The 24,543-nt window shown below is 38.0% G+C and overlaps 2 protein-coding genes across 2 annotated transcripts in view; both read left to right on the top strand.

Annotated features, from left to right (window-relative positions):
• The window catches only part of CCDC141 (coiled-coil domain containing 141), a gene marked incomplete at both ends in the record, with an annotated part of 81,932 nt that extends 75,774 nt beyond the window's left edge, over positions 1-6,158 (top strand). Inside the window, 4 exons of the mRNA XM_084265765.1 lie at positions 3,771-3,925; positions 4,009-4,138; positions 4,226-4,391; positions 6,032-6,158. Of these exons, the coding sequence (XP_084121891.1) occupies positions 3,771-3,925; positions 4,009-4,138; positions 4,226-4,391; positions 6,032-6,158 (578 nt within the window). The remainder of the gene's footprint in view (positions 1-3,770; positions 3,926-4,008; positions 4,139-4,225; positions 4,392-6,031) is intronic.
• Positions 6,159-12,210: 6,052 nt separating this feature from the next.
• The window catches only part of TTN (titin), a 239,952-nt gene continuing 227,619 nt past the window's right edge, over positions 12,211-24,543 (top strand). Inside the window, exons 1-8 of the mRNA XM_084264549.1 lie at positions 12,211-12,399; positions 14,596-14,699; positions 19,645-19,848; positions 20,555-20,842; positions 21,556-21,647; positions 21,732-21,976; positions 23,613-23,898; positions 24,130-24,282. Of these exons, the coding sequence (XP_084120675.1) occupies positions 14,609-14,699; positions 19,645-19,848; positions 20,555-20,842; positions 21,556-21,647; positions 21,732-21,976; positions 23,613-23,898; positions 24,130-24,282 (1,359 nt within the window). The 5' untranslated portion in view covers positions 12,211-12,399; positions 14,596-14,608. The remainder of the gene's footprint in view (positions 12,400-14,595; positions 14,700-19,644; positions 19,849-20,554; positions 20,843-21,555; positions 21,648-21,731; positions 21,977-23,612; positions 23,899-24,129; positions 24,283-24,543) is intronic.

Below are 24,543 nucleotides of genomic sequence, written 5' to 3'. Positions count from 1 at the left end.
AGAACTTAATATATCATTGTAGAAGTATGTAATCCCTTTGTTCATTAAACCTGTCCTCTGAGAATTTGAATATTTCTGTGAATTTTAGATTAACAAAATGTTTTTGTGAGCATGATGTTGCATCTACTTTAAATAGCTTTAAATACACAATTTTCAATGGGTTGGTGGATAGCAGCCACATTTTTAATTTCTGCTACAAACAATATTTTTAAAACGGAGATTGGAGAGATCAGTTACACAGCAGGATACTGATGGTCTTCAGGTTTTAATGTTTTGCTTTGTAAGCAAAGGTGTAATCAATGCTGATTACTGCTGTGCTGATGATCTGGGTGTAAATACTCTTTGTTTAAGGACTCTAACGAATGCCCAAAATATTTTGCTGGAAATTCCTGTTGTTTTCTGTTCAGATAATTTAAAATCAGAGTGGCAGTATTTCTCTAAAGGAAACCCACACTCATTCCGTTTCAGCAATAATTTCTATTAAATACCCTCCTGCCTTTTTTTAAAATATATATATAGTTCATGTTGTGCATGCTTTGCTTCTTCACCCTTTTAACCATACCGAAAAAGCAAGCAATTCATCTAGGTTTTTGTATTGGTCTGGTTTTGCTACTTTCTTGTTTTACTGTGCTGAGTTTCCCTGACCACAATCATAATTTCGAACCTATAGTGATTTCAAGACCACAGAATATTTGCATTTTCCCAACTGCTCTCTTAGACACCAGATTTAAATCTCAATCTCTAGCCCTAAACAAAAAATATTATACTTAGGCATGTTACTAACCTAACCTCCCTTCCTCCTTCCCCTTATGCAGAAACCCATTCAGGAAAGTACGTTGTTAATGAGATTGCCTTGCTACAAGTGGAGTTGGGTGAAGGTGTATTTGCCAAGGTGACTAAGTTTGGAGGGGAAAGGGATTAATTATTTAAATTTTTCAAAAGCAGCAGCCTGTCTGAGGGCCCAGGTATGAGTCAGTAGGCAAGGGCGGATGAGGCATTTTCCTGGTTTGCTTTGGATCAGATGTGGCTGGATCTGCAATGGAGAAGGTGGCTTTCTTTCAAATGACTGGTAAGGTATGCTTATTTCTGGACATTTCTCTGGAGACTTGCTTGGGTAAACTAGAAATTTTTTTACTTTTATACTCTTTGTGGCTCAGAGGAGCCATGTCTTTAAAAATTACTGCTCAGACTTCCATTAATGAGGCTACACTATGGTATTCAAGGAGACTGGAACTCAGCATTAAGGATATTTCAGATCAATTGGGTCATTCCTTCTGATTGTATTAGGAGCTTGACTGAGACAAAAATGTCTAAACAATAATCTACTGTGTCTTAGTTTAGATCAATGCTGAGCAAATCCAAAGTCTCTGAGAAGCATGGTGTGAATTTCAGACTAGCCTAGAAAACACAGGGGGAAGTAAATAAAATTGCTAATATCACATTTCAAGATATCAGAGATTGGAAATTACATACACAGAGTAAATAGATTAAGAATACCTATGAAGCAAAGTAATTAAAAGTGGCTGCTGAAAAGTTTGTCTTCACCTGGTACTACCTGTGAGTAAGAGACTTGGAGCACAAGTGAAAGCTTTGTGGTAACAACAGATACAGGTGATGTACACCTGCAGTTTTTGCATTTCCTTCTAACCTTTTTGGTTCATGGGATGTCCAGCCAAAAAAGAAAAGAATTAAATTGAGAAGCTGATTTAGCTTATTCTGACATTTCATTACGGTATCACAGGAAAAATATTGGTGAAGTATAACAATCCATTCTGTTTTGAAGGTTGCTGTTAGAAGATGAACTCTTCTTTTATAGCAGATTTTCCTTCCCAGTTGAGTTCTAGTCCATGTCTTAAAGAGTTGTAATAACTGTCACTTTGTGTTTTTCTTTGGACATATGTTTCCTTTTGCTCTTCAGAAACTGGTCGTTTTCATTTTTATGCTGATTTACTAATATAAAATCAAGATGGGGGCTGATCATGATCACAGTTCCACCCAGGTATGTGGTGTGGGTTTTTTTAAATGGTAAAAACCATCCTCGTATGAGATGCAGCCTGACTTTACAAGGTAATATAAGCTACACAAGTGATGGAATCTAGCCAAAATTTTTCATAAGGAGTGGCTGATGCCCACTTAACATTTTCAACAGGAACGTGTGTGTTGCTTGTGAGTTATTGCCAGCTGCCTGCAAAGAGGAGGCAGTGTGTAAGCTTGGTTCTCTTGCTTTGGATGAAGATGCAGATAGCAAATTTTTGTGCTTCAGGTGCATGCAATGCAATGGTGGTGGGAGCTTATGCATGCTAACTTTCAGCACCTAAGAACTGAGTTGTTTGAACCGCTGGGATTGGTTAATACAGACTTTAGGTTAGTGAGAGTCTGAGAGAGTAAAACTTATGTGCTTCTGCTCTCTGTTTTGACCTCAGTCCTGCAGCACATAGGAAGAATGTAAATGCAACTAAGCTTAAATGCTACTCGCAAGTAAGAATTCGTCTAAGTAGTGGATGTAGTAACATGGTGGGTGAAAACATCACCATGCTTACAGTCCCACATTTGTCAAGAATAACCATGTGCTCAACATATTTGGGTTTACAAGTTGCTAATCCCCTTTGCAAAACATGCAGATTTTTGTTTCACAATAGAATAAAGAAAAAAATTGCTTCCTAAAACAGTGGAGTGATGCTGGCATAGCTGAGACCAGTTTCAAGCTCTGTTGTTTGTCACACATTTCAGTAACTTTCGGTTTCTGAAAAGGCTGGTGATTACTTTGGTTAAATATTATGAACACATGGTACAATTTTATAGTGAAGAACAACAAGAAGATATTGTTTATGTGCTAGGAAAGGAAAATGTGTATTTTTGTTGTAGTGTATGTCTTTGTGTGCTTTTCTATGTATTAACATCTCCTGCTTTGGATCCATGTGTCAAGAATACTCGGTCTGAGTTTGGAGGTTGCTGCCTTTTGTACTGTGGCCCTGGTGGAGGACTGTAAGTGGGACCTCAGGTAGTGTTACAGCGATCCAGTAAATCCAGCTTTGCAGCTCATGTCATGTGAAACAGTGCTTTGGTTCAGTACAAACTGATGCTGATGATGGAAATTTCTTCCAACAGTTTTGATGGATTTGTAATAGACATGCCTTGTACTGGCTCAGGTGTCATCTGGCATGAAGCCAGCACAAACTCAGGCTTGTGTGCTCTAGTTATTGAAATAGAAATGCAGTTATTTACCCATGCTTCATTGGAATCAGATTTGTACTGGATGATCTGGTAGTATTAATGATGGACAAAATAATGATCTTGATCAAAGTAGTACAGAGGCCACATTCTGGCCTTCTACATTGTTACAAACTTAGATTTTAACATTTTTTTTCAGTAGTTTTTTGACTGGTAGAATAGAATGGGAAAAGTGAAGGGAGAGTGTGACATGCAACAATGTACTAAACGCACTGTGTCACTGTAAATTTTTGTAGAATATTTACTTTCAATTTTCCTACTATCTCCACAAATAATGTGATTCTTTAGTATTGCCATGGAACTAATATCACTATTCCATTGCGTGAAATTCTTGGGTGCTTAATATCCATGTGTTGCAATAAACTTTGTTATATACATAAACAGCATCTGCCTACTAATTGTCTTGCAAACAAGTTATTCTGAGTTCCAGGCATCAACCAAGGCTTTCTTTGTCATACAATATGGTGAATGTTTTTTTTTTTCTTCTATTGCTTTTGTTGTGCCTTTTACAATACACTGAGTAATTTATTTTTTTACAGTACAAGGAAAACAGCCACACTTTGTACAAAAATTTGGACATAGAACTCTACAAGAAGGAGAAGATTTAATCCTGCATTGCAGTATACATGGAAAGCCCAAACCACATGTCTGCTGGATGAAGGATGATATCCCAGTGGTATCTGGAGACATAAGTGTATGTTCTAATGTTCTTGCAATATTCTTTGGGAGAAAGATAATGTGTTAATAATAATCTCCATTCATTCTACTGTTTTACAGATTGAGAAATTAGGAGATACCTATTACCTTTTAAAAAGAAATGTAGTCCTTGCTGATACTGGGAGATACATTTGTGTTGCCAGCAATGAAATTGGAAAGGCGCGCTGTTCTGCTTTTGTAACCGTGATAGGTGATTCATCCTGCCAGATGCATGCTTTATGCACATTTTTTTGATATTAAATGAATACCACCCACTAACATACATGTTTTGTTTCAGAGAAGAATAAACTCAAAGAAATTTCCACTGTAACTCAGGCTAAATCCGAATGGGAAGACGGATACTTTTCAGAAGAAGTGAATGTCACCACAACTAAACTAGTACAAGCCCACGACGCTCATTATCTGCAAAATGAAAGGCCAGTGGCTAAGCATCTTCCAGTAAGGTAACTTGCAGCTTACTCTGTTGCTACATCTCATAATACTCCAGTAGCTGTAAGTACCTTAACTTACAAAGCACACATCAAACAGTCTTCCTAGTCCTATTAATTTTTCCATAATGTAAATGAAGTTCATAATGTGTGACTACCTTTTACACTTAATTCTTCATCAGCTCTGTTAGATGAAAGACTTTGTAATACAATAGAAAGCGGAGTTCATACAATAAGGCATTTAGTTTAGTGACATATATTTTTTTAAAGTCTAGATATATTAATCTAGACATTAATATAAGACTGAATAGCTGAAAGATATGAATTATTCCAGAAGTTCAAATTGATGCAAATTCATGAACATGAATTTTCAGTAACAGAATATAGGAACAAAGTTTTCTACTAGGTAAGCATTTTATTTAGAAGAATAAGTAACAATCCTAATTCAACAGGAACAGTCGTTGTACAGTAATTTATTAAAGATGACAAAACTTCCCACTGTGCAATTTCAGAATGTGAATAGTTCTTGTGGTGACTTCTCACACAAGGTTAAATCTTGTCTTCTGAATTTAGGTTCTGATAGCCTACTGCAGTTTATGGTGCCAGAACTGTCTTTTGAGTAATGTATTCAGGGATTAGACCTTTCATACTCCTGGACTGTTACCAATCTGGTTTACTTTACTGTTAGTTCACTGTTTCACTGGAAACATCAGCTAAGATAAAGTAGCAGGGATGAGATTTGCAGTCACTGAAAAATTCTATTGACAATGTTTATTACATAACTCTGAAACTGGTAAGACTGTTTTACAGTAAAAAGCTGGTTTCATGACTGTACAGTAAAATAGCCTGCTTTCTGGAAGGTGTGTGGAACGATGTCACGGAAAAGAGGCTCCAGGAGTCTCATGGCTTTAAAAAACTGATACTTAATGTGACCTTGGAAAGTGATTGAGAATCTGTGGGATTGCTGTCAGGCCAGTCTTTCACAGTTTGCTCAAGATGTTAAGTTTAAACTGATCACATAAACCCCCATTTTTTGCCCAAAAGTGTCTGAATATTATCTGAACTTTTCATACACAGTGAATTCTATGGCAGAAAGTCATAGAAAAAAGAAAGAGTTGTGTTCTTTCATCTAGAAGTTCCTGAGGTTTGTCTGTCTAAACAGAACAGCATGTAAAAGGAAAGGAAAATTATTGCATATGTTGATTCAAAAGCTGTTCTCATTTCATCAAAAGCTGCCTGCCTGCTTTGCACCATGTTCAGCTTTGATTCCATGTGCTTTGCTCATTTTTTTTCTACATTTCTATGAAATGGCAGATATTCCAAAGCAAAAAAAGTCAAATGCAAATCATGTTAATTTAACTTAGGGCACATAGAGAATTCAGTGTGATTAAAACAAGTAGATCATACATAAAGGTCAAATTTCTCCTTGTTTTTCTCTTCTGTTCTTTATAACTCAAATGCACTCTGGTTATTTGTTATTGACAATATAATGAATGTATGATCTATCTGGAATCACTATTCGATCTCTAAACTCGTATTGTCTCAAGTTCACAAAGAACAACCTATGCCAAATACCACAGCATTGCTCAAGAAAGGGAATGCTGCAGCTACCACCATTAAAAATATAGGTGATATTAACTGACTTTTTTAAACAGGTTTAAAGAGAAACTCTGGCTTCAAGGAGTGTATCTTGAACTTGAGAGGCCACCAGAGATTAGCTTCAATATGGAACATGATCCTAACCTATTCCAGCCTGCTGCAGAGTATCAGAAAATGGACTAAACTGCAAGGTCTCTGATTCATGAGGGTGTTTGTGTTGCTTGCTGTGTCTATTAGTAGGTATTTGCAATGGAGGACGAGAACATGAGTCTTTGAGTACTATTTGATTTTTATGTAGGTTACATTTTGTATTTGGTTTCTTTATAAATAAATAATTAATAAATTTCCCCTATGCACAGCATTTATTAGTGATTTCTTATTTCTTGCAGTTTTGTTCTGGTTTTGTTGGACAAATCTAATGTAAGAGAATGATGGAAAAAGGTTACATTAGCCTTTACAATTGCAGGTATTGATTTATCAGCACCCACTGCTTTATTCTACAAATTCCATCAGTTCCATCAAATCCATTGATAGTTTTTCCCACCAGTTTACACAGAGAATTCACACAAATGGACTTAAAACGCCTTTATAACCATAGAACTCTCCAGTTTATTAAATACCGTATTCATTATCTTATTTCACATTGTTCATTACCTTATTTCTAAAAGCTTTAAGATGTTTTAAGGGGACTGGGCTTCAAAATGAATGGTTACTAACAACAGCAAGTGTTGTCTAATGTATGCTTACTACTGATACTGTCTTCAGGAAAGAGAGGAGTCTCTTTAAGGTGACATAATGAAGAATTCTTCTGCTACATTGATTCTGCTTTGGGACTGGATTACTGTGAGAAAGCAGTCCATTTCCAGTTGATGCATCTCATTACAGTCTAAAGGAGAGGACTAGGAAGGGATACCCACATCCTTAGTTTAACCAAGGACTTCCCAATTATAGAATTCCTCAAGACATACAGCATCCATTCAGTGTATAAAGAAAACCTGAACTGAAGTTGAATCTTTTGGATTGTAGGATAGTCATGAGCATAATAAAATTTTTTGTCTCCATCTCTTGAATTGACTCTAGGTGTCTTTTTCACTTAATTGTAAAGCTCCTTGCAGAGCATTGAAAAAAGTAGTTCAGAAAATATCCCATTTTGAATGGTCCTTTCACTGGTACAATGATCAACAGAACAACTAGTTGGATTTAGGAATAACAGTTCTTCAGCTTGGTCCTTCTGATTCAGATTTTCAAAGTCCTACAAATGATTCATGCTACTCAGTCTGCTGCTGAAGTGCATGACTTACAGCTTGCCCACAGGTACTTGTGTATTGTGTCGCACAGCATGTTGTCATTCTTTATATAAATATTGATTAAACCTACACTGGGTTTGTATACCACAGCAACACATTCACACTTCTCATGGAGAGCAGATAGGGTTCAAGCAGTGCAGCAACTTCACACTTCATCCAGGTAAATGTCATCTGTGCAAAATTGGGACTGAAATAACAGAGAGTTGCTTAAGTCATAATGCTAAACCATTAACATTTGTCTCCAACAAGATGCAGGTTGGCTGGTAGAAACTTAAATTTATCCCTGAAGTAAAGTACAGGCATAGAGAGGAAATGAGCTGAAAAAAAATATCATGTACATGTCTTCACCTGATTGCATAAATCACTTGCTTGACGTTACGGAAGTCAGTGGCATCCTGCCCACAGAAAAGTCACAAGGCTGTGTATATGTGCCCATAAATATAGTAGCTGAGGACTGAGGTTCTTGCCTTGCTTGTTTACCCCAGTGTTTCTCACAAACAGATTTTTCCAAAATAGAATGCAGACAAATATTGAGCACTTTGTGGATCCCATGCAGTTACCTTTCCAATGAATACAGCCCTCCTTTGCACATGTTTAGATTGAAATATTTCACTGAAAATAGTGTTTCTAACTGCAGTCACATTCAGAGGACAGAAAAAGTACATACCATACATCCCAAAAAGAATGTAACCCCCTCTAGAATGTATGTTCTTTTACCAGCTGGAATCCATACATACAGCATTTTATGACTTCCTATTTAGAAAAACACCCTGTAAAAGTGAAGGTGTAGAATTCAGATCTTGATTCCTCAGCAAAATAAAGGTGGTTTTTGCTTTTCCTTCTTCATTATCAGCCTGTAAAAACAATTTGAACTCAAGTATTTGAGGAGGGCTTTTTGATTTACAAATCACAACTTTCCTTAAAAAAACAACCAAACAAAAAAGCGTTAATGCTTTTCTAAATAATACATGAGGCAAAACACAAATCTGTGTATCTGGTCTTACCTATGGTTTTTCTTACAAAATAGTAAAAACTGGTGTTTGTAAACAGATAAACAAAAAACCCAGCAACCTTCTTTTGCCAATGAGGAATGCAGCTATTGCTCCAAGTGTTCCCAAGTGATCACTTTATGAAGCATGGTAAGTATGTTTGTTTCTTTTTAGTTTGTGAATCACAGATACCCATGAATTTGTTAGAAGGGCTGCAAAATTTGGCAGAATGTATGTATCTATTAAGTGCTAAGCACTATTTCAATGTTAGTTAATTTTTTTCCCAGTGGTATGATTCTAATTATTGTTTTGTGGAAGGAAGTGGAACAGTTAGTAAATATATTCTTCACTTAGAATCTTAGGTTTTGTTAGCAGGGCCCTGCTTTCTAAGGAGACTTGTTAAGTAATGTTTTATTTCTTCCTTGTTCTACATACACAATTGTGTGTGGATGATACATAAATAAATCATTTACAAGGAGAACTTGGAAAAAGTGATGTCTGTATATGTCTTCCTTACATATTTCCAGGGAGATGGTATGAGTGGCAACTACCAATGTAAAGTTAATGAATAAGGACCCTGTATGGAATAGTTAATTCCATACCTGTTCAACTCCCATCGCAGTTCCAGTAAGTTGTTCACATGTGAAATAGCTATAGTAGTTTCAACAATTGCTTAGTGCCTCAGTGATCTTTTCTGATTTGACAGCAACTGACAGTGCCTTCTTTGGTAACAACTAAAACAACTTTCTGTGAGCAAGTTTTAGTTTGTACTGGAAAAAATTAATATAACTTGCATAACAAGTTAAATAGCTCAGATAAGAGACACTAGCATCTGAAAATGCTGCTGCTTTTCAGAAGCCATGTGCAGCACACAAACATGCATATTGTGACTATAATGCATTTTACAGCCTTTATTTAAGGTTCTACAGGTGTCATTCCAAAGGTCTGCTTGTAGGTTTTGGAGGGAAAGAGGAGCTGATGAAGGTGGTGGACATGAGCTTTGATTTCTGGTCAGGATTTAATGGTTTGACAGTTAAAAGAATAATTTTGTAGTTTTTTCTAGCTTTAAAGGATGAAGGTGGGTGGGAGGAGGGAAAGCATTTAGTGGGCCTACTGAAGTAAGCATTCCTTTTGTGACACTCATCAAGTCAATAGGATTATTATAATTAATCATAGTGAATCAGATACAAAGAGGTTGCTGGTATCCACACCACAATGTTTCATTGTGCTTCAATGCTTCATTGAAGCTTGCTTGCTCTTTCTTACTGTTGGTCTACAATGTAATACCTATATTACAGTAACATTGCTGATTTACAGTTTTTACTTAAAATAGTAGCTGTATGAAGCAAATGCTAAAAACAATGTCTTTCTCATTATCTGGATCTGACTTTTGTTTGATCCTAGAGCAAAGAAATAGTGCTGTTTTTACCAACAGTGTCTTTGCTATGCAATAGTAAAGCTCAAGTCGTTAATCTGCCTTTCTGTGGTTAAACTGTGTGACATTAACCATGTAGAAATCATACTGGGCTGATAGTCATTCTGTTAACAGAATGCATGCGATATCATTGATTTACATTTCCTTGAAAGCATCAGAGAAATACTCTACTGTTCAGTCTTTCTTGCAAATTCAGCAAGACTAAAATGTTGAGATGGTACAAAATTTTGTTGGAATGGAAATAAATTTAACAGTGATTAAAAAGTAAATGTAAAATTAAAAAAAAAGCAATTTATTTGTTTTTAAAATACAATATATTTGGGTTTGTATTTGAATGCAGCAATTATTTTCCTTGTAATTTTCTATTATTGTCACCGATCATTGTTGACCTGATCAAAATAGAAAAGTTTGAATTTGGCCATCATATAGCTTGTGACAGTTTGCACATTTCTGTCATTTAGAACTTATCAAATGTTTGTGAACTTTTTCATTGTTTGACTTGGATATCATCATTAAACTCTGTGATTATTAAGTTTGCAGATACTAGCCTGTGTTCTTTATCCATGTTTGATTTTTCTCTGCGTATTTAAGTTTTTGACTAGAAAGAAAAATGAGCACCTGCTAATTTAGCAAGTCCCTATTTAGAATCAGAAATTATCTGCTCTTTACATAGAATTCTTTGGACATTTTGTGTCTTTTGATAGAAGCGAACTTGTCCTCTGCACTAGTGCATAGAATAACATTTGTTATCATACTAACTTTTATACAGAGAGATTAGGCTCTCTGACACCTATTTACAACAAAAAGTCCTAGGTCAGCCATAGTACTCTGACTTTCAACCTCTGCGAGTGTCTGTCTAGTACCATTTAGAGGCTATTCCTCCAGTTTCTGTTGTTACTGTTGCAAGCCAAGAGTAGACATAAAGTTGACACTTTATGGGATGGATAATTAAAGGACAAATCGTATGTCTGAAGTTCTTTTATGAGATCATAGCAATATGTCCTTTCATGTTTCTTTTAGAACTGCAAGCTACCATGCAATACAGGAATCCTAGCGGTGGTATTGTCTCCTCTTGGCACTTTCTCAAGCTCTTGCTGGTGGTTTCCTTCAGACTGTTTTCAAACACAAGTGCAGATGGTAGTACAAAACTGCAGGCTGTGTTTACTTCTGCAGGTATCCTCTGGGAGACCTTGAAAGCACCTTCACCAGTTGGACTTTCCTTAACATTTGGCGTTCTGTGTCTACTGGAGCCCTTTGGTTGAGGGATGGGATTCATATTAGGAAAGTATTGGGCTCCTTCCTATCTTACCAGGAGCAAAGTTGCTATGACAATAGCTCTCGTAAGTACTTGGAGGATCTGTTTCAATGTGGATCTTGGTAACAAGAGACTGAGGTCCTCCATTTGCCAGAACAGCTAAGCACATACTTGACTTTAAGCACATAAGTAGTCTTATGAGCCAGTTATGTCCTTAAAGAGTTTTCTAGATAGGCATTATATATATTCCACCTCATAGGGACAGAAAAAGGATTTTTCAATAAGATGATGACAATGAAAACAAGCAGATGTGATGTGCAAAACACCTTCTGTTCCAACTACTGATGACAGTAGTCTTCTAACTCTGCCCTCTGTTTCCGAGGTGACCAATCTAATGATACAATTAGCTGCATAAACCAGCAAAGCTGGGCTAGTGGAAGTTCACAAATGAGTATGCTCTTCCATAGGTGATGAACTGCATGGTCTCTCCACACATCTAGAAAAAAGCCGTTAGGATATGCTTTTTTAGAAATTATGCTAATAGTCTCTGCTAATTTAATTTCACAAAATTCAATTTCAAAAAATTTATATTTCTGCAAAATATATGCTATTGTTCATTTAGCTTAATTGCTTCAAACATCCAAGAGCAAAATTGTAAAGGAAACAAAAAACTTCTGAGTGCTGTACCTATATATTACCAAAAAAAATTTTAGAATTTAAAGCTATGGAAAATAATAATTTAGTGTATTCTAATAGAGTGCAGCCACATGTCTGAATCCGGCTTACTTATTTAGTCTGGTGATTGACAGATGCATTTGGTAGCTTCTTGGATGTTTTATAATGAAAGAAAGCAAGGCTGAATCTCACCAATATAACTACTTCTGACTTGTCCATATCCTTTGCTGAAACTCTTCTTTACTACTTTCTTTGTCCTGTGCTTATGACTTAAGAAATTTGCAAATTTTTTTTAAACTACACATTACAAATAAAATTGAATTATAAATCAAAATCTTTGGAGCAGATGATGTTCCTCAGTGCTTCCCTTTTGTGCTTCCAAAATTAGCATTGTCACTCAAAGCAAGTGGTGGTGTATGGTTACACAAATGGATCCCCTCTCACAAGATACTTTCTTTCAGGAAGCCAATCAGAACTCGTACTGACATGATGAGGCAGACTTGTCAGCAGAGCTGGGGTATATAAAGCAAAACAACTATGTTAGCACTTCTGAGCAGTCGTGCATTCCCCGCCTCGCCTCGGGTGTAGGGATTGCAAAAAAAACAAAACTACACTGTCAAGACTGTGTAGTTTTGTTTTTATGATTAGAGGCTCTACAATTCTCATGCTGGGATTGTCTAAAAAATCTTACTCTGGATAAGGACGTCGTTCAAGAAGATTCCGTTGGGCTTAGCCCACTCTTACAGGCACTTTGAGAGATCAGGTTAGTAGCATTTTTCTGCTAGTTTAAAGAGTATTTTATCAGTCATTAATAATCCTGATATGATCTATTGCTTATAAATTTGCTCACGGGGGGGGATAGATTTCAGAGTATAGACACAGAGCACTTAAGTTCTCTGGCAATATTATATCTCAGATTTATGGGAGTAAGCCTTGGTACCACTCAGCAAAAAGTTTTTTCGCATATTTATCATTAAAGACTATATAAATTAAGATTTGAAAAGTGCATGGAAACATCTGCTTAATTTAAAAACTTCTTTCTGTTGGGAGTGTTCAAGGTTATGCCACCAAGAGATAAACTGAGAAGCTCCAGGAATAGCTCTGATAAGATGCATGTGGTATCAGCTAAGCACTGATGACTTTTTAAGGGAATCAACTGCTAAGGTATCAATTACATGGCAGCTCTGGAACACTTGTCTGCTGTCATTCGTAGCTGGGAAGGTTATTTCTGGAACATGACATTTCAGATGCATACTTTCAATTCTAGTTATACAGAAAGCCTTATAAGATCAGATCTTTGACACCAAAATTTGCCTAAACAATGAAATATATAAACTTTGTGTGAACTCAATGACAATTCCACTTGAATGATTTAAAATCTATTATGAAGTCAGGAAATACATATATAATTTCCTGAATTCATTATATATATATATATATATATATCTTTCATAATATTTAGTTATCTTGTAAGGTGAACTTCAAAACATAGATGAAGTAGAACTTAGTGAATTACATGTGACACACATTTGTCTTCGTCTTCCATTCAGAAAACCAGTGTGTTAGGATGAAATGCTAGTCATTTCTTGCTAATTTAATCTTGTTTACCCCTACCCTTGAATCTGGAAAGTTTTGATAAAAGACTGTTCCTCTGTCAGGATGGAACAAGCATCCAGATAAACAGTAAAGGCAATAAAAAGCAGCACAAGATGCCAATACAATATCCAGTTCTGCCCATATGCACTTACCATATGCAGGCATCAAGCACTGATTTCAAATGAATGAACTCATGAAGAATTTTCACCCCTGTGAAAGGTAGCATAGGTTTGGCTCATAGTGAAAGAAACTTAATTTTCTCATTAATTTTTAAGCCTGGTTCTGTTACAAAATCAGACACAAAAGCCACAGTAAACAACAGTAAATATATGAGTGAGATTGGCCTGAAAAGTATACAGGGTTAAGCCTTGTTTAGTGAGAAATTAAATGGTCTCAGGGGAATTTTCTAATGAGAAAAACTGTAACTTTAATAGATTTATGATGCTATTAAGAAAAATACTAGCTATGTTTAAAAAACCATGTATAATTCCACATCAGTAAATAAATATGTTAAAGCAAATATAAAATACTCCTGATACAGAGGCTTTTCTAGTGGTATTTTGCTATTTCAAGTTAGGGTCTTGTGGTATAGGAAGAGATAGTGAACTATTTTTCCTTAAGATTTCACATGGATCTGCAGTTGTTCAAACCATCAGTGTCAGTGGCTACTTTATATCCGAGCTCACATTTCGAAGGTGGCTGCCTTCCCATATCCAAAATTCCACTGAGATACTCTCTAAGAAAGAGTAGAATTTTATCTGCATCTTTAATGCCAATATGTTTCTGTGTAAAACAAAATTATTCACTAGTAAAATGGAATTATTTCACTGCTTTTAAGAGAGCCTCCTGAATTTCTTTTTAATTATTAAAAGCCAAATAGATTGTAGACCTTCATATTATTCTCAGTTTCTATGTAGGGACCCAGTTGTCTTGCTACTGGGAATGCAAATAGTTTGCACTAACAGAGCACTTTCAAATAATTAAAAGAAGTTTTTACATGGATATTATTTTCTCTTTAGCTTAAAGGAAATTAATGAAGAAAATGAGACCAGTTGACCTGCACAAGGTCATGCAATGAGTCAAGCAGAGCTTTATCTCCTGCTGCATACTTGTAATGCCAGCTCACAGCTTCACTAAATAAAACAGTTTCACATCCAACTCAGCCAAATGTGCCCTAAAACTAATTTGCTCTACAACTTTGACAAAACCTAAAGTCTTCACTTTTCACCAGGTCATTGTGATTTAAAACTGAGAAGAGAAAATTATGATAATAATTACAAATGTTCCTAAAACTTAGCAAGAAGAATGTGAATATAATAAGAATTTCACCATTGATATCTAACTATGTTTTTGTTGATTTCAGAGTGCCTGTAAAGATGACGACAAAAGCACCAACATTTACGCAGCCGTTACAAAGTGTTGTGGCACTGGAGGGTAGTGCCGCAACCTTTGAGGCTCATATAAGTGGTAAGGCTTTGATTCATTCTTGAAAGATTCTCTATTATTATTATTAATTTTGGTAATGCTTATGCTAAGAAAAATTATAACACTTTTTATAGCTCATAATCTGCCCTGAGTAGCAATCAGTGTTGAAATGTGAATATCTATGGATATCTATGAATATCTATACCACATCTATGGTAGTAATCAGCACTATGAGGTGCTGTTGGATGTTCACAAACACACTGCATAAATTCACCAGGTTTCCCAGCCAATAGCCAGTCATCCTGCCAATGGGACCAGTGTCCAGTGCTCACCTATGTTAGAACCATCAGAACGGGGGGGAAATAGCATTCAAAGTGTACATGTCAAAATGCATACTGTGCTAATAAGGGAACTTCACATGGGTGCAGAGAAAGTAATCTTCTTTGGATGATAATCAGACAGAACGAGGAGACAAGGTGCAAAAGGTGAGGCATAGGCTCACTCTTCATTGATGTGGCAACTGAAAAGGATAGAAAACCCTAGTTTGTGAGGTAGCAGTTGTGTTGGTGATCATGATGGTAGTATGAGGCTGGATTAATACAATTGAAGTTGTTGATGCAATTTAAAGATGACACGTAATTTTAAAGGATGCTTCATTTTGACAGTCAACACACTAATTAAAAAAATCTTTCACAAAATCCCATGTAGACCACTGAGATAACTTTACCAAATAGCCAACGCCCTGTTCTAAGAGTGCCTCTGACCTTGGCAGTGACTAAGGAGAAATGACACGTGTTCCTGATGATTGAGTTATATTGTCTTACAGGCATTAGCAATGTGATGATCCACATACCATAAAACACTGCCCAGATGCTCTGTGACAGGTGCAAACACATGATCTGTCCAACTAAAAAGATCTCTGACATCTATGGTCCATTCCTTGGTCCCTTTTGATAACACTGGCTCACACAAGGTTGACACAAAGTGTTTGAATGTGTCCTGTAGCATGCATCCATGACACTTTTTCATGCCTTATTCTTTTATTTGGCCCTCTACAGCGAATTTCCCTGACCTTCTCCTGTTGTCTGTACACCATAATCTTTCTGTGAAAAGTTTCTTTCCACTTACTGTAAATACAGAAATATATAACCAGAACAAGTTAGGATGTTAATATTATGGCTCAGTGCATGATATCTGCTACTTTCATTTGTGTGATATCATGGAGTATTTGGGAGAGGAAGTTGCTTTTTTCCTAAGTGGAGATACAGTATTTTTTTTAATAGCATATATCATATTCATATTTGTGAACATTGTAAGACTCTGGAATGTCTTTCCTGCCCCAAAAGCATCCACCAAGTTTGAAAAATCTGACTGTGGTTTGGTGTTCATTTTTTCTAATGCATAAAAAATGTGAAAGTTTCATTTCTTGAACTAATCGCATAAATAATGGACCACACAAATCCATTCTGCTACAATGTCTGCCCTTTCTATCTGTCGTGATTTATTACTCATTTGAAATTCAGGCTTTCTGTTTATCTCTGATATCACTGCCCTTCTACATACAAGTCAAGTATTAATGCAGAGGTGCAATTCGAACATGAAGAGCTCGGTTAATCTAAGAGTACCAAAAAGAGCAAAGCAACCATCAGAGACGCAATTTTGCAGTCTGCAAGCTCGAACAAATGGATTATATTGGTTTATCAGAGTCTGAGTTAAGTGTCGTGTTACAAAGGTTTGATATCAGACAAAAATACCCAGTACCTCCCCCTGTGTTCAGAAAGTGCAGAACACGCAAGCCCTGAGATTAAAAGCACCAAATGCCAGAGCACCATCGCAGGGGGAGCCCTGCTGCCTGAGCGGTGACAGAGGGAACATGAGACAGTGCGTCACTGTCAAAAAAGTCTGCCATACTGCTGGCATTACAGCTGCGCCCATCCTTGTGTCTCCCCAGCTCCGATAAAACACTGAACACTGTTCATTTCAGAACTAACACGTACCCTGCTTAGCTTGTTTTCAACCAAAATTTTCAGGTTCTACCCAACGCAAGCCAGCCTTTACAGTCTGCACAGTGGTGAAAGCAGCACGTGGTTTGTAGGCAGCTTGGTGGTTTCTGTCACTTACATCCTTGTCAGGACAATCTCAGTGAAGACAATTAAGAAGCGAAGTTGAGGCACTTAAGGTTAATTTTCTTCTTTTTGGCTGTAAAGTTTGGGCATGGGCACATTAAGACAAAGAATGTCCTAATATTTAATATTCAAATTATAACTCAATTGGGCATGTATAATAGTAAGTCCCAACTTGTCGTGGTTTAGCCCTGACTGGAGGCCAGATGCCCACCGAAGTCAGTCTATTATTCCCCTTAGTTGGACAGGGGAGAATATATATATATTAAGAGGATCAGCAGTTAAAATAAGGACAGGGAGAGATCATTCTGTCAGCAGTGATGTGGGCAAAACAGACTCAACACAAAGTGAAGAAGAGAAAAACTACTCTACTTTATTACGGAGTTGAGAGCACAACCAGATCTTAAAACAAACGTAACCAGATGTTAAAACACTTTCCTCCCACCATTCCCTTCTTAGCAGACTTTAGTCAGGATTATGCTCCCTTCTTCCCCCCCGCACGCAGTACCGGGGGGGGCAGTTACTGGGGAAGATGGGGTTCTCGGTAGCACCTTCCCCCACCCCTCCATGCTAAGCAGACTTCCCTTTAACCATGATCTTGCTCCCTTCTTCCCCCTGCTCGCAGTACAGGGGGCAGGGACTGAGAAAAAAAATGGGGTTCTCAGTTACTTCTTCATGAGCTGTTTTCCTCTTTAGATCTTAAAACACCTCTAACCTCCCTCCCCGCTCCCTTCTTAGCAGACTTCACTCTAGTCATGATTTCACTCCCTTCTTCCCCCCAATCGCAGCACAGGGGGACAGGGACTGGGAGATGGGGGCTTCGGTCAGTCCCTTGCTTGTTGGTTTCCCTCTTGGCCGGGGGTAGGGAGGGCATTTTTTCCACACCCTCCCCCTTCTGCACAGTGGGGTCTCACCCACAGGAGTTAGTCCTCCATGAACTTCTCCAACATGAATCCTTTCCCCAGGGCTTTATCTATTCACCAGCTGCCCTGGCGTGGGTCACTGCTATGGCAGGCAGTCATAAATCACAGTGTCTCTCAGTCCCAGTCCTCTGTGGGGTCACCAGCCTCCCCCAGCAAACCTGTTCGGGCACAAATCTCTCTCTCACTCATCTCTGTGTCTCTGTTTCTCTCCATGAGCTGCTACTGCTGGCAGGGGTTTGTTCCAATGTAGGGTCACAGTGTCTCCTATACGTCTCTGTTTCTCCTCATGGCTGCAAGTGCTGGCAGCAGCTTGTTCCAACGTAGGGTCACAGGATCTCCTCTATGTCTCCACCTGCTCCATCCAGCATGGAGCCCCTCCACGGGCTGCAGGTGGGATCTCGGCCTTTTCCATGGGTTTCTCCACAGGCTGCAGGGGCATCTTTCTCTCCAGCACCTGGGCTGCCTCCTCCCCCGCCCTTCTCTGGCCTTGGTGTCTGCACAGCTCGTTACATCTTCTCGTTCCCTTCTCCGGTGGCAAAATGCAGCTACTTCTGGGTTGTTTTCTCCTATATGTGATTCTCAGAGGTGCTTGTCTATCTCTTGGGATGCGACTTTGGCCTTGAATTGCTCGTTGTTTATAGTTTAGGCTGGCAGAAAACTGTAACTGCTGCTTAAAGAAACCGTCTCAGCAGCACAGCCTCACAAAACTGCAACACTACTCCATATAGTCCACACAAAAATATCTGTACTCTGGGGTAGATCTCACCCTTTAATCCCCATCTCTGTGGCACGGGACTAGAAGAGTGCTAGTAAATTTGTGAAGTTGAGTTTCTTTTAATATGACTTTGGGCTCAGATATCCAAAATGGCTGATAGTTTTGGATCCCTTGAACAGATTGGTTTGAGACATCAAAATAAACTCAAATTTTTAAAATGCAGGCCTTGTCCAACCTACCACACAAGCCCATGTTTTCTCATCAGCGTATTATTCTTCTGCAGCAAGAAAATAAAACACTTTGTCAATATTTCAGGAAATTTGCTTTTGGCAACGTGATTTTTGGTTGCCATGCCAGGCAAGTCTGGTGTGACTGCAGACAACCAGTAAAAGCTTCAGCTACATACCTCAGCTTCTCTTTCATTTTAGTCTCACAGTCTTATTTCCTGGCACATTAAAACCCTAAAAAATTAAATGAGTTTATAGGAGGGATACTTTAGAAAGGAAGCAGACTTCTGTGCTCCTGGGGTTTTATGAACCACAGAGAGGAGTTAGAGCAGCTGTAGTAAGTGCAGTTTCAATTCTCATCCCTGAGCCCCTGTGCAGAGCAACTGGTGATTTGGCTCAAGTAGAGAAGTACAAGAAGTAAATTTGGAGAGATATTAAGTTTGGAGAATTGTGTTCTAGGACTAGAAAAAAAGACTTTGAGCTGGAACTGTTTCCTTAAATTAGCCATTCTCTTTATGTGGCTTGTATAAAAATTTTACCTGTTTGTCAAATGGATTTCAGTTGCTCAATAAATTTGGCTGAGTAGAACACCTCAAAGAGAATTTCCATTAAGAATCTAAAAATTGGCAATACTTATTAGATACTATTAAATAAGTTAAGAAAATTCATCACATGCATCAATTCATGACCCTCATAATTTTGATGAACTTTTATTCCTCAACAGGATTGCCAGACACTGCAGTCTGCTTGTTGTTCAATTGATTTCCTAAATGCAGTAGCCTGTGCAGTTGTCCTATTGCTCTCTATACTTGAAAGACTTTATAAAAACGCAATTCCTTCACCACTGCATCACTGAACATATAATCATAAGTCTGTGCCAATGTCATTACACGCCACTATAACTGTCTGTCTGTGTATATGCGAGTGAATATTGTGGTAAATTTGGATATCTGGAATTTCAGAGCATCTTAATCTCCTTTTGTCTTCCCTTTTCTTTAGGTTTCCCAGTTCCTGAGGTGAGCTGGTATCGGGATGGCCAGGTTCTCTCTGCTGCAACTCTGCCCGGTGTGCAGATCTCGTTTAGTGATGGCCGCGCTAAACTGGTGATCCCCACCGTGACAGAAGCAAACAGTGGCAGATACACCGTACAAGCCACCAATGGATCTGGGCAAGCAACTAGTACTGCTGAGCTACTTGTCACAGGTATCAAATAACTAAAGAAAGACACTTCTCCCGGCTAACTGTGTGAGAGACAGTGAAAAAGCTTGAAGTACATGATCAGCAAAGAAATACCAAATTCTTTTTCCCTAAGCAGTCCAGATTTCAGCATATATTCTCACCAGCAGTTTCTAGCAGTGTCCTCTACACCTTAAGTGTGTAAAGGTTCATCTTGGTTTTATAAACTCTTAATCATAATTACAAAATTTTGGCTTAGTCCCATATACTTCTCTTCATGTGATGTGTCACAGTGTCTTCATTCAAACTATGCATAAAAGAAAGGATAAAGTTCTGCAGGATGGAGTCCTTAATATTATTATTATATCTTAATGTTATTATTATTATAACATTCATATTTAATAGAATAATTGACAGAAGGGGCCATACCCAAAAGACTGTGCTTACTACCTATGATTTTAATCAATGTATCTCTAATTCTAGAAGCATTTGACATCTCATGGGCGTAATCAGAAATATCAGAAATCTTTAACACGTGAAAAAAATTAAGGGTATTTGCATTTTGGTAAATCAACTCTTAAGGTTTTGAATGTTTGAGAAGGTAGTATTATCTGTCAATAGCATGTGAAAGAGAAATTGACCTTGTGCACTTCTAATAACGATATCATCTAGCTTTACAGTTCTTTTTAATGGACATCAATCACTTTATTCTATTTCTTCAATAAAACTGCAGCTGGAACAGCACCACCTAACTTCTCACAACGACTACAGAGCATGACTGCAAGGCAGGGAAGTCAAGTTCGGCTTGACGTGAGAGTGACTGGAATCCCTACACCTGTGGTGAAGTTCTATCGGGATGGAGTAGAAATCCAAAGCTCCCCCGATTTTCAAATTTCACAAGAAGGAGACCTTTACAGCCTAATCATTGCAGAAGCATATCCTGAAGACTCCGGTACCTATTCAGTTAATGCCACAAATAACGTGGGACGTGCTACTTCAACAGCAGAATTGCTGATTCAAGGTAATAGACTTGAAGTTGCAAGCCATGGGAAATAAGAGAGCATTCATTGTTTTAACAATACAATATACACTGCTTCATCATAATTTTATAAATAAGTTCTTTTATAACTTTTCTCAGGAGTTATTACATCTTTGTGAAAGAGCAGTGTCATTGGTGAAATTTGTCAAAGATTTTTGTCTGACACTTTAAAAGGATCTTTTTTCCAGAGTGGGTCTTCTTTAAACTGAGGATACAGCATTATACAAGCAATACTTTCAGTTGTTCCCATTGTGTTTTGTTGATTTCTCAAAGTTGTATTTGTAAGCTGGCTTTGATAGGGAGGATATATTAGGCTGCAGAACTGTGCATGGTCTTGTAAATGTGCCTGACAATGATGAAGTCAGTTCTTAGGGGAGAATTATAGCAGTGAATCCAGGGCAGTCTATTTGGATTTCACCTGTAGTAATTTGAGATCCAGGACCGATTCTGAAGAACCTACAAGAAATCTGTTTTGTTTTGGGTTGGTTGGGTTTCTTTCTAATGACAGTAATGCAGAAATAGCTTCACAATTATCAATCTACAGGTATTGCAGGAAAACAAGTGGTTGCTTAATTCTTTTTCTGTTGTTTATACACATTTGTATATAGTGGGAATTGACCTTTCATTTATTTCTGTGACTGCTTATTTTCTATTGCCATGTGCAATTCTCCTGATCATGTTTTCTCTGCCAAAAGGCGAGGAAGAAGCCGTTCCTGCTAAAAAGACAAAGAAGACAATTGTTTCGACTGCTCAGATTTCAGAAACAAGACAAGCCAGAATTGAAAAAGTATGTTTTTGATGAACAAAGCAGGTAAGGCTAAAATGTGGCTCATTACAGTATCTCAGACTTGTTTTCTTGATTTCATTGTAGAAGATTGAAACCCACTTTGATGCCAGATCACTTACAAGTGTTGAAATGGTTGTAGAAGGTGCAACAGCCCAACAGCTCCCACACAAGGCACCTCCACGAATGCCTCCTCGACCTACATCAAAATCACCAACCCCACCAATAATTGCTGCAAAAGCTCAAATGGCACGACAGCAGTCACCATCACCTGTTAGACAATCGCCATCACCTGTAAGACATGTCAGAGCACCAACACCCTCACCAGTAAGGTAAACTTGTTATTCTTTCAAACAAGGTTGCTTTCTGATTTGCTTTCACATGTGGCAGTAATGCTGTAGAATGAGAACATAGTGTACAATGGATGAACACACTGACTTGTTACTGACCAGAGTTATTCTGACTGTGAGCAATGTCATATATTTGCTACTGATATATAAGTGCATGCCCCTTACATAAGAAGAAAATCTTTAGAGAATAGATCCTATTTAATTGCTGAATGTCCAAATTTCATGATGAAAGAGAAAACAACAGAGCAGTTGGCCCTTAATTACGTTAGACAACCAGAAAAGAGCAGTGTCATTCTGATGAGTAGCAAACAGAATGGAAGGCTATGTGACATTAGCACATGTTCTATGTGGGTGCTGGTAATGACTACAGAAATAATGATTTGAATGCAGTTAAGGAAAATGTGATTATGGAAAAATGAGGGTTAGCTCTGCTGTGATTGATTTGAAGAGCAGGGCTCATAGTCTTGGGAGATGCCAGGACGTCTATGCTGAGAGTCAGGTAAAGATGAAATTGCTTTGGAAGAGCAGCAGTTTCAGCATCCTGAAGCACCAACTTCATGGAAGTAATGTCTCCCAGCAGAGTGCTCAGAAGTGACCAGTTTAAATTGCCAGTGCTGGGTATACTGGTGAGTTTTGCTTCGTTGAGAATAACTTGCAAGGGCAAGAAGAAATGGATTGGTAACAGCTACCGACTGCCACCTGCATAGGCATGGAATGATTCAATAGTGCCACCTGGAGTGCCCGTACACCCTGCTAGCCAAACTGCCGCCAGGCAGTGAATCCGGATACAGTGGGGTGCTGCTGCCCTCTGCTGCTGCAATTTGTTAGTGGCCTCTGGAAAAGCAGCCTTAAAATCATCCCATCAAAGATAATCCAAGTTCGAAAGCTTGTTAAAGCTTTTTGAAAAATGCTTTCAAACTATCTGCTAGGACTGAGATTGATTATTTTAATTTCAGAATTTAGAAACTAACACTTTCCAAGTGGCCACCAATTGTTGGTGCTGAGATTTTAAAATGTGAGTATGGGAAAAATATTTATGGGCCCCATCAGAATCTCTTCCGGAGTGTGAACACACATATGGATGATGCCTGGAAATGAGATGTGGTGCAGGAGTAGATACAGTTATACTGTTGCTAGGTGGCTGCCACAGCATGTGTTTATCAAGAGATGTTACGTTAATGGTTTTGTGTCTCTACAGAGAGACCATAACACAAATATAACATGTAATAATATGTAACTCTTTTGTAATATTCCTATTGAGATAAGGAAGATACAGCAAATGGAAACTAATAATATATATTTATATTTTAAACTTATGTGCTTGAGTGAAATGCCCTCTGACATTTGTTGTTATTTCTTTTTGGAACTCTAACTCAGCTACTACAAAGATGCATTTCAGTTACAATTATAACAAAAACACACTTTAGACATAATGTTAAAAAAATAGATAAGTATAATTTACAGGTAGAAAAACTCAAAAACTTTTTAAAAGTCAAATTGCGGGGTACAGAAGATACCCTAAATAGGGAATGAATTCAAGTTCAGGCTGAAGTTGTTGATACAGTTGCCATTGTATTACATGACATTCATTATAGTAATACTTTATTTTTTTCATTAGGTCAGTTTCTCCTGCTGGAAGAATCTCCACTTCACCTATTAGACCAGTGAAATCTCCATCTCCAATCCGTAAAACGCATGTAGTAACAACAGCTGGGGCTGAAGTCCTTCCTCCATGGAAGCAGGAAGGATACACTGTAAGCACAGAAGCCCAGATGGAGACAAGAGTATCTACAAGTGCTTCTGAAATAAGAACTGAAGAAAGATGGGAGGGGAGATACGGGGTCCAAGAACAAGTTACCATCAGTGGTGCTACTGCTGGTGAGGTTGCGTCTGGTGCTAGAGAGGTAAGATTTACTTTTGGAAAGAACATTGTTTTTGCTTTATGTGTGGACTTGCCAGTGCTGAATAGAGGTGCTGAATGAGTGGCTGTGTAGAGAAACATGTATATGCTGTTGAGAGAGTCCTGCTGCAAAGATTTAAATGCTTCTTTGCAACATTCTGTGTCTGCAATTGCTTTGTGCTTCCTCTGAATGTATGCAAAACATCAAAAATGTTTTTTGGTGTGGCTAATGTAGGTGAGAAAGGACAGTGAAAAAACAGCAGCGGTTGCTACGGTGGTTGCTGCTGTGGATCAAGCTATGGTGAGAGAACCAGCTCCAGGTGTTGTAGAGCAAACTGCTAAAAGGACAGCAATGACTGCAGTCCACGTTCAACCTGTTCAGGAGCAGGTAGAAATAGAACACAGACATTCTATGATTTCCCCTTCATCCCTTCATCCAACATGGAAACAAAGCATGATTCCCTCTGAGGCATTAACAAGATATTACCCAGAGCACCCCAAAAGCATGCATACTTCTTTAGAGCACCTGGGCTGTAAAGGAATGCTCAGGGATCCCTTACTGCATTGTTTTCCATCATAGTAGGATTGAACTAATTATTTGTAAATGGTTTTTCAGTTTAAGAATGCCTTCTATGAAAGTGGTCCTGTA

The sequence above is a fragment of the Gallinula chloropus genome (genome assembly GCF_964237585.1).
Source record: "Gallinula chloropus genome assembly, chromosome: 5".
NCBI classification, from domain to species: Eukaryota; Metazoa; Chordata; class Aves; order Gruiformes; family Rallidae; genus Gallinula; species Gallinula chloropus.
This window is presented reverse-complemented; position numbering and strand designations above follow the sequence as displayed.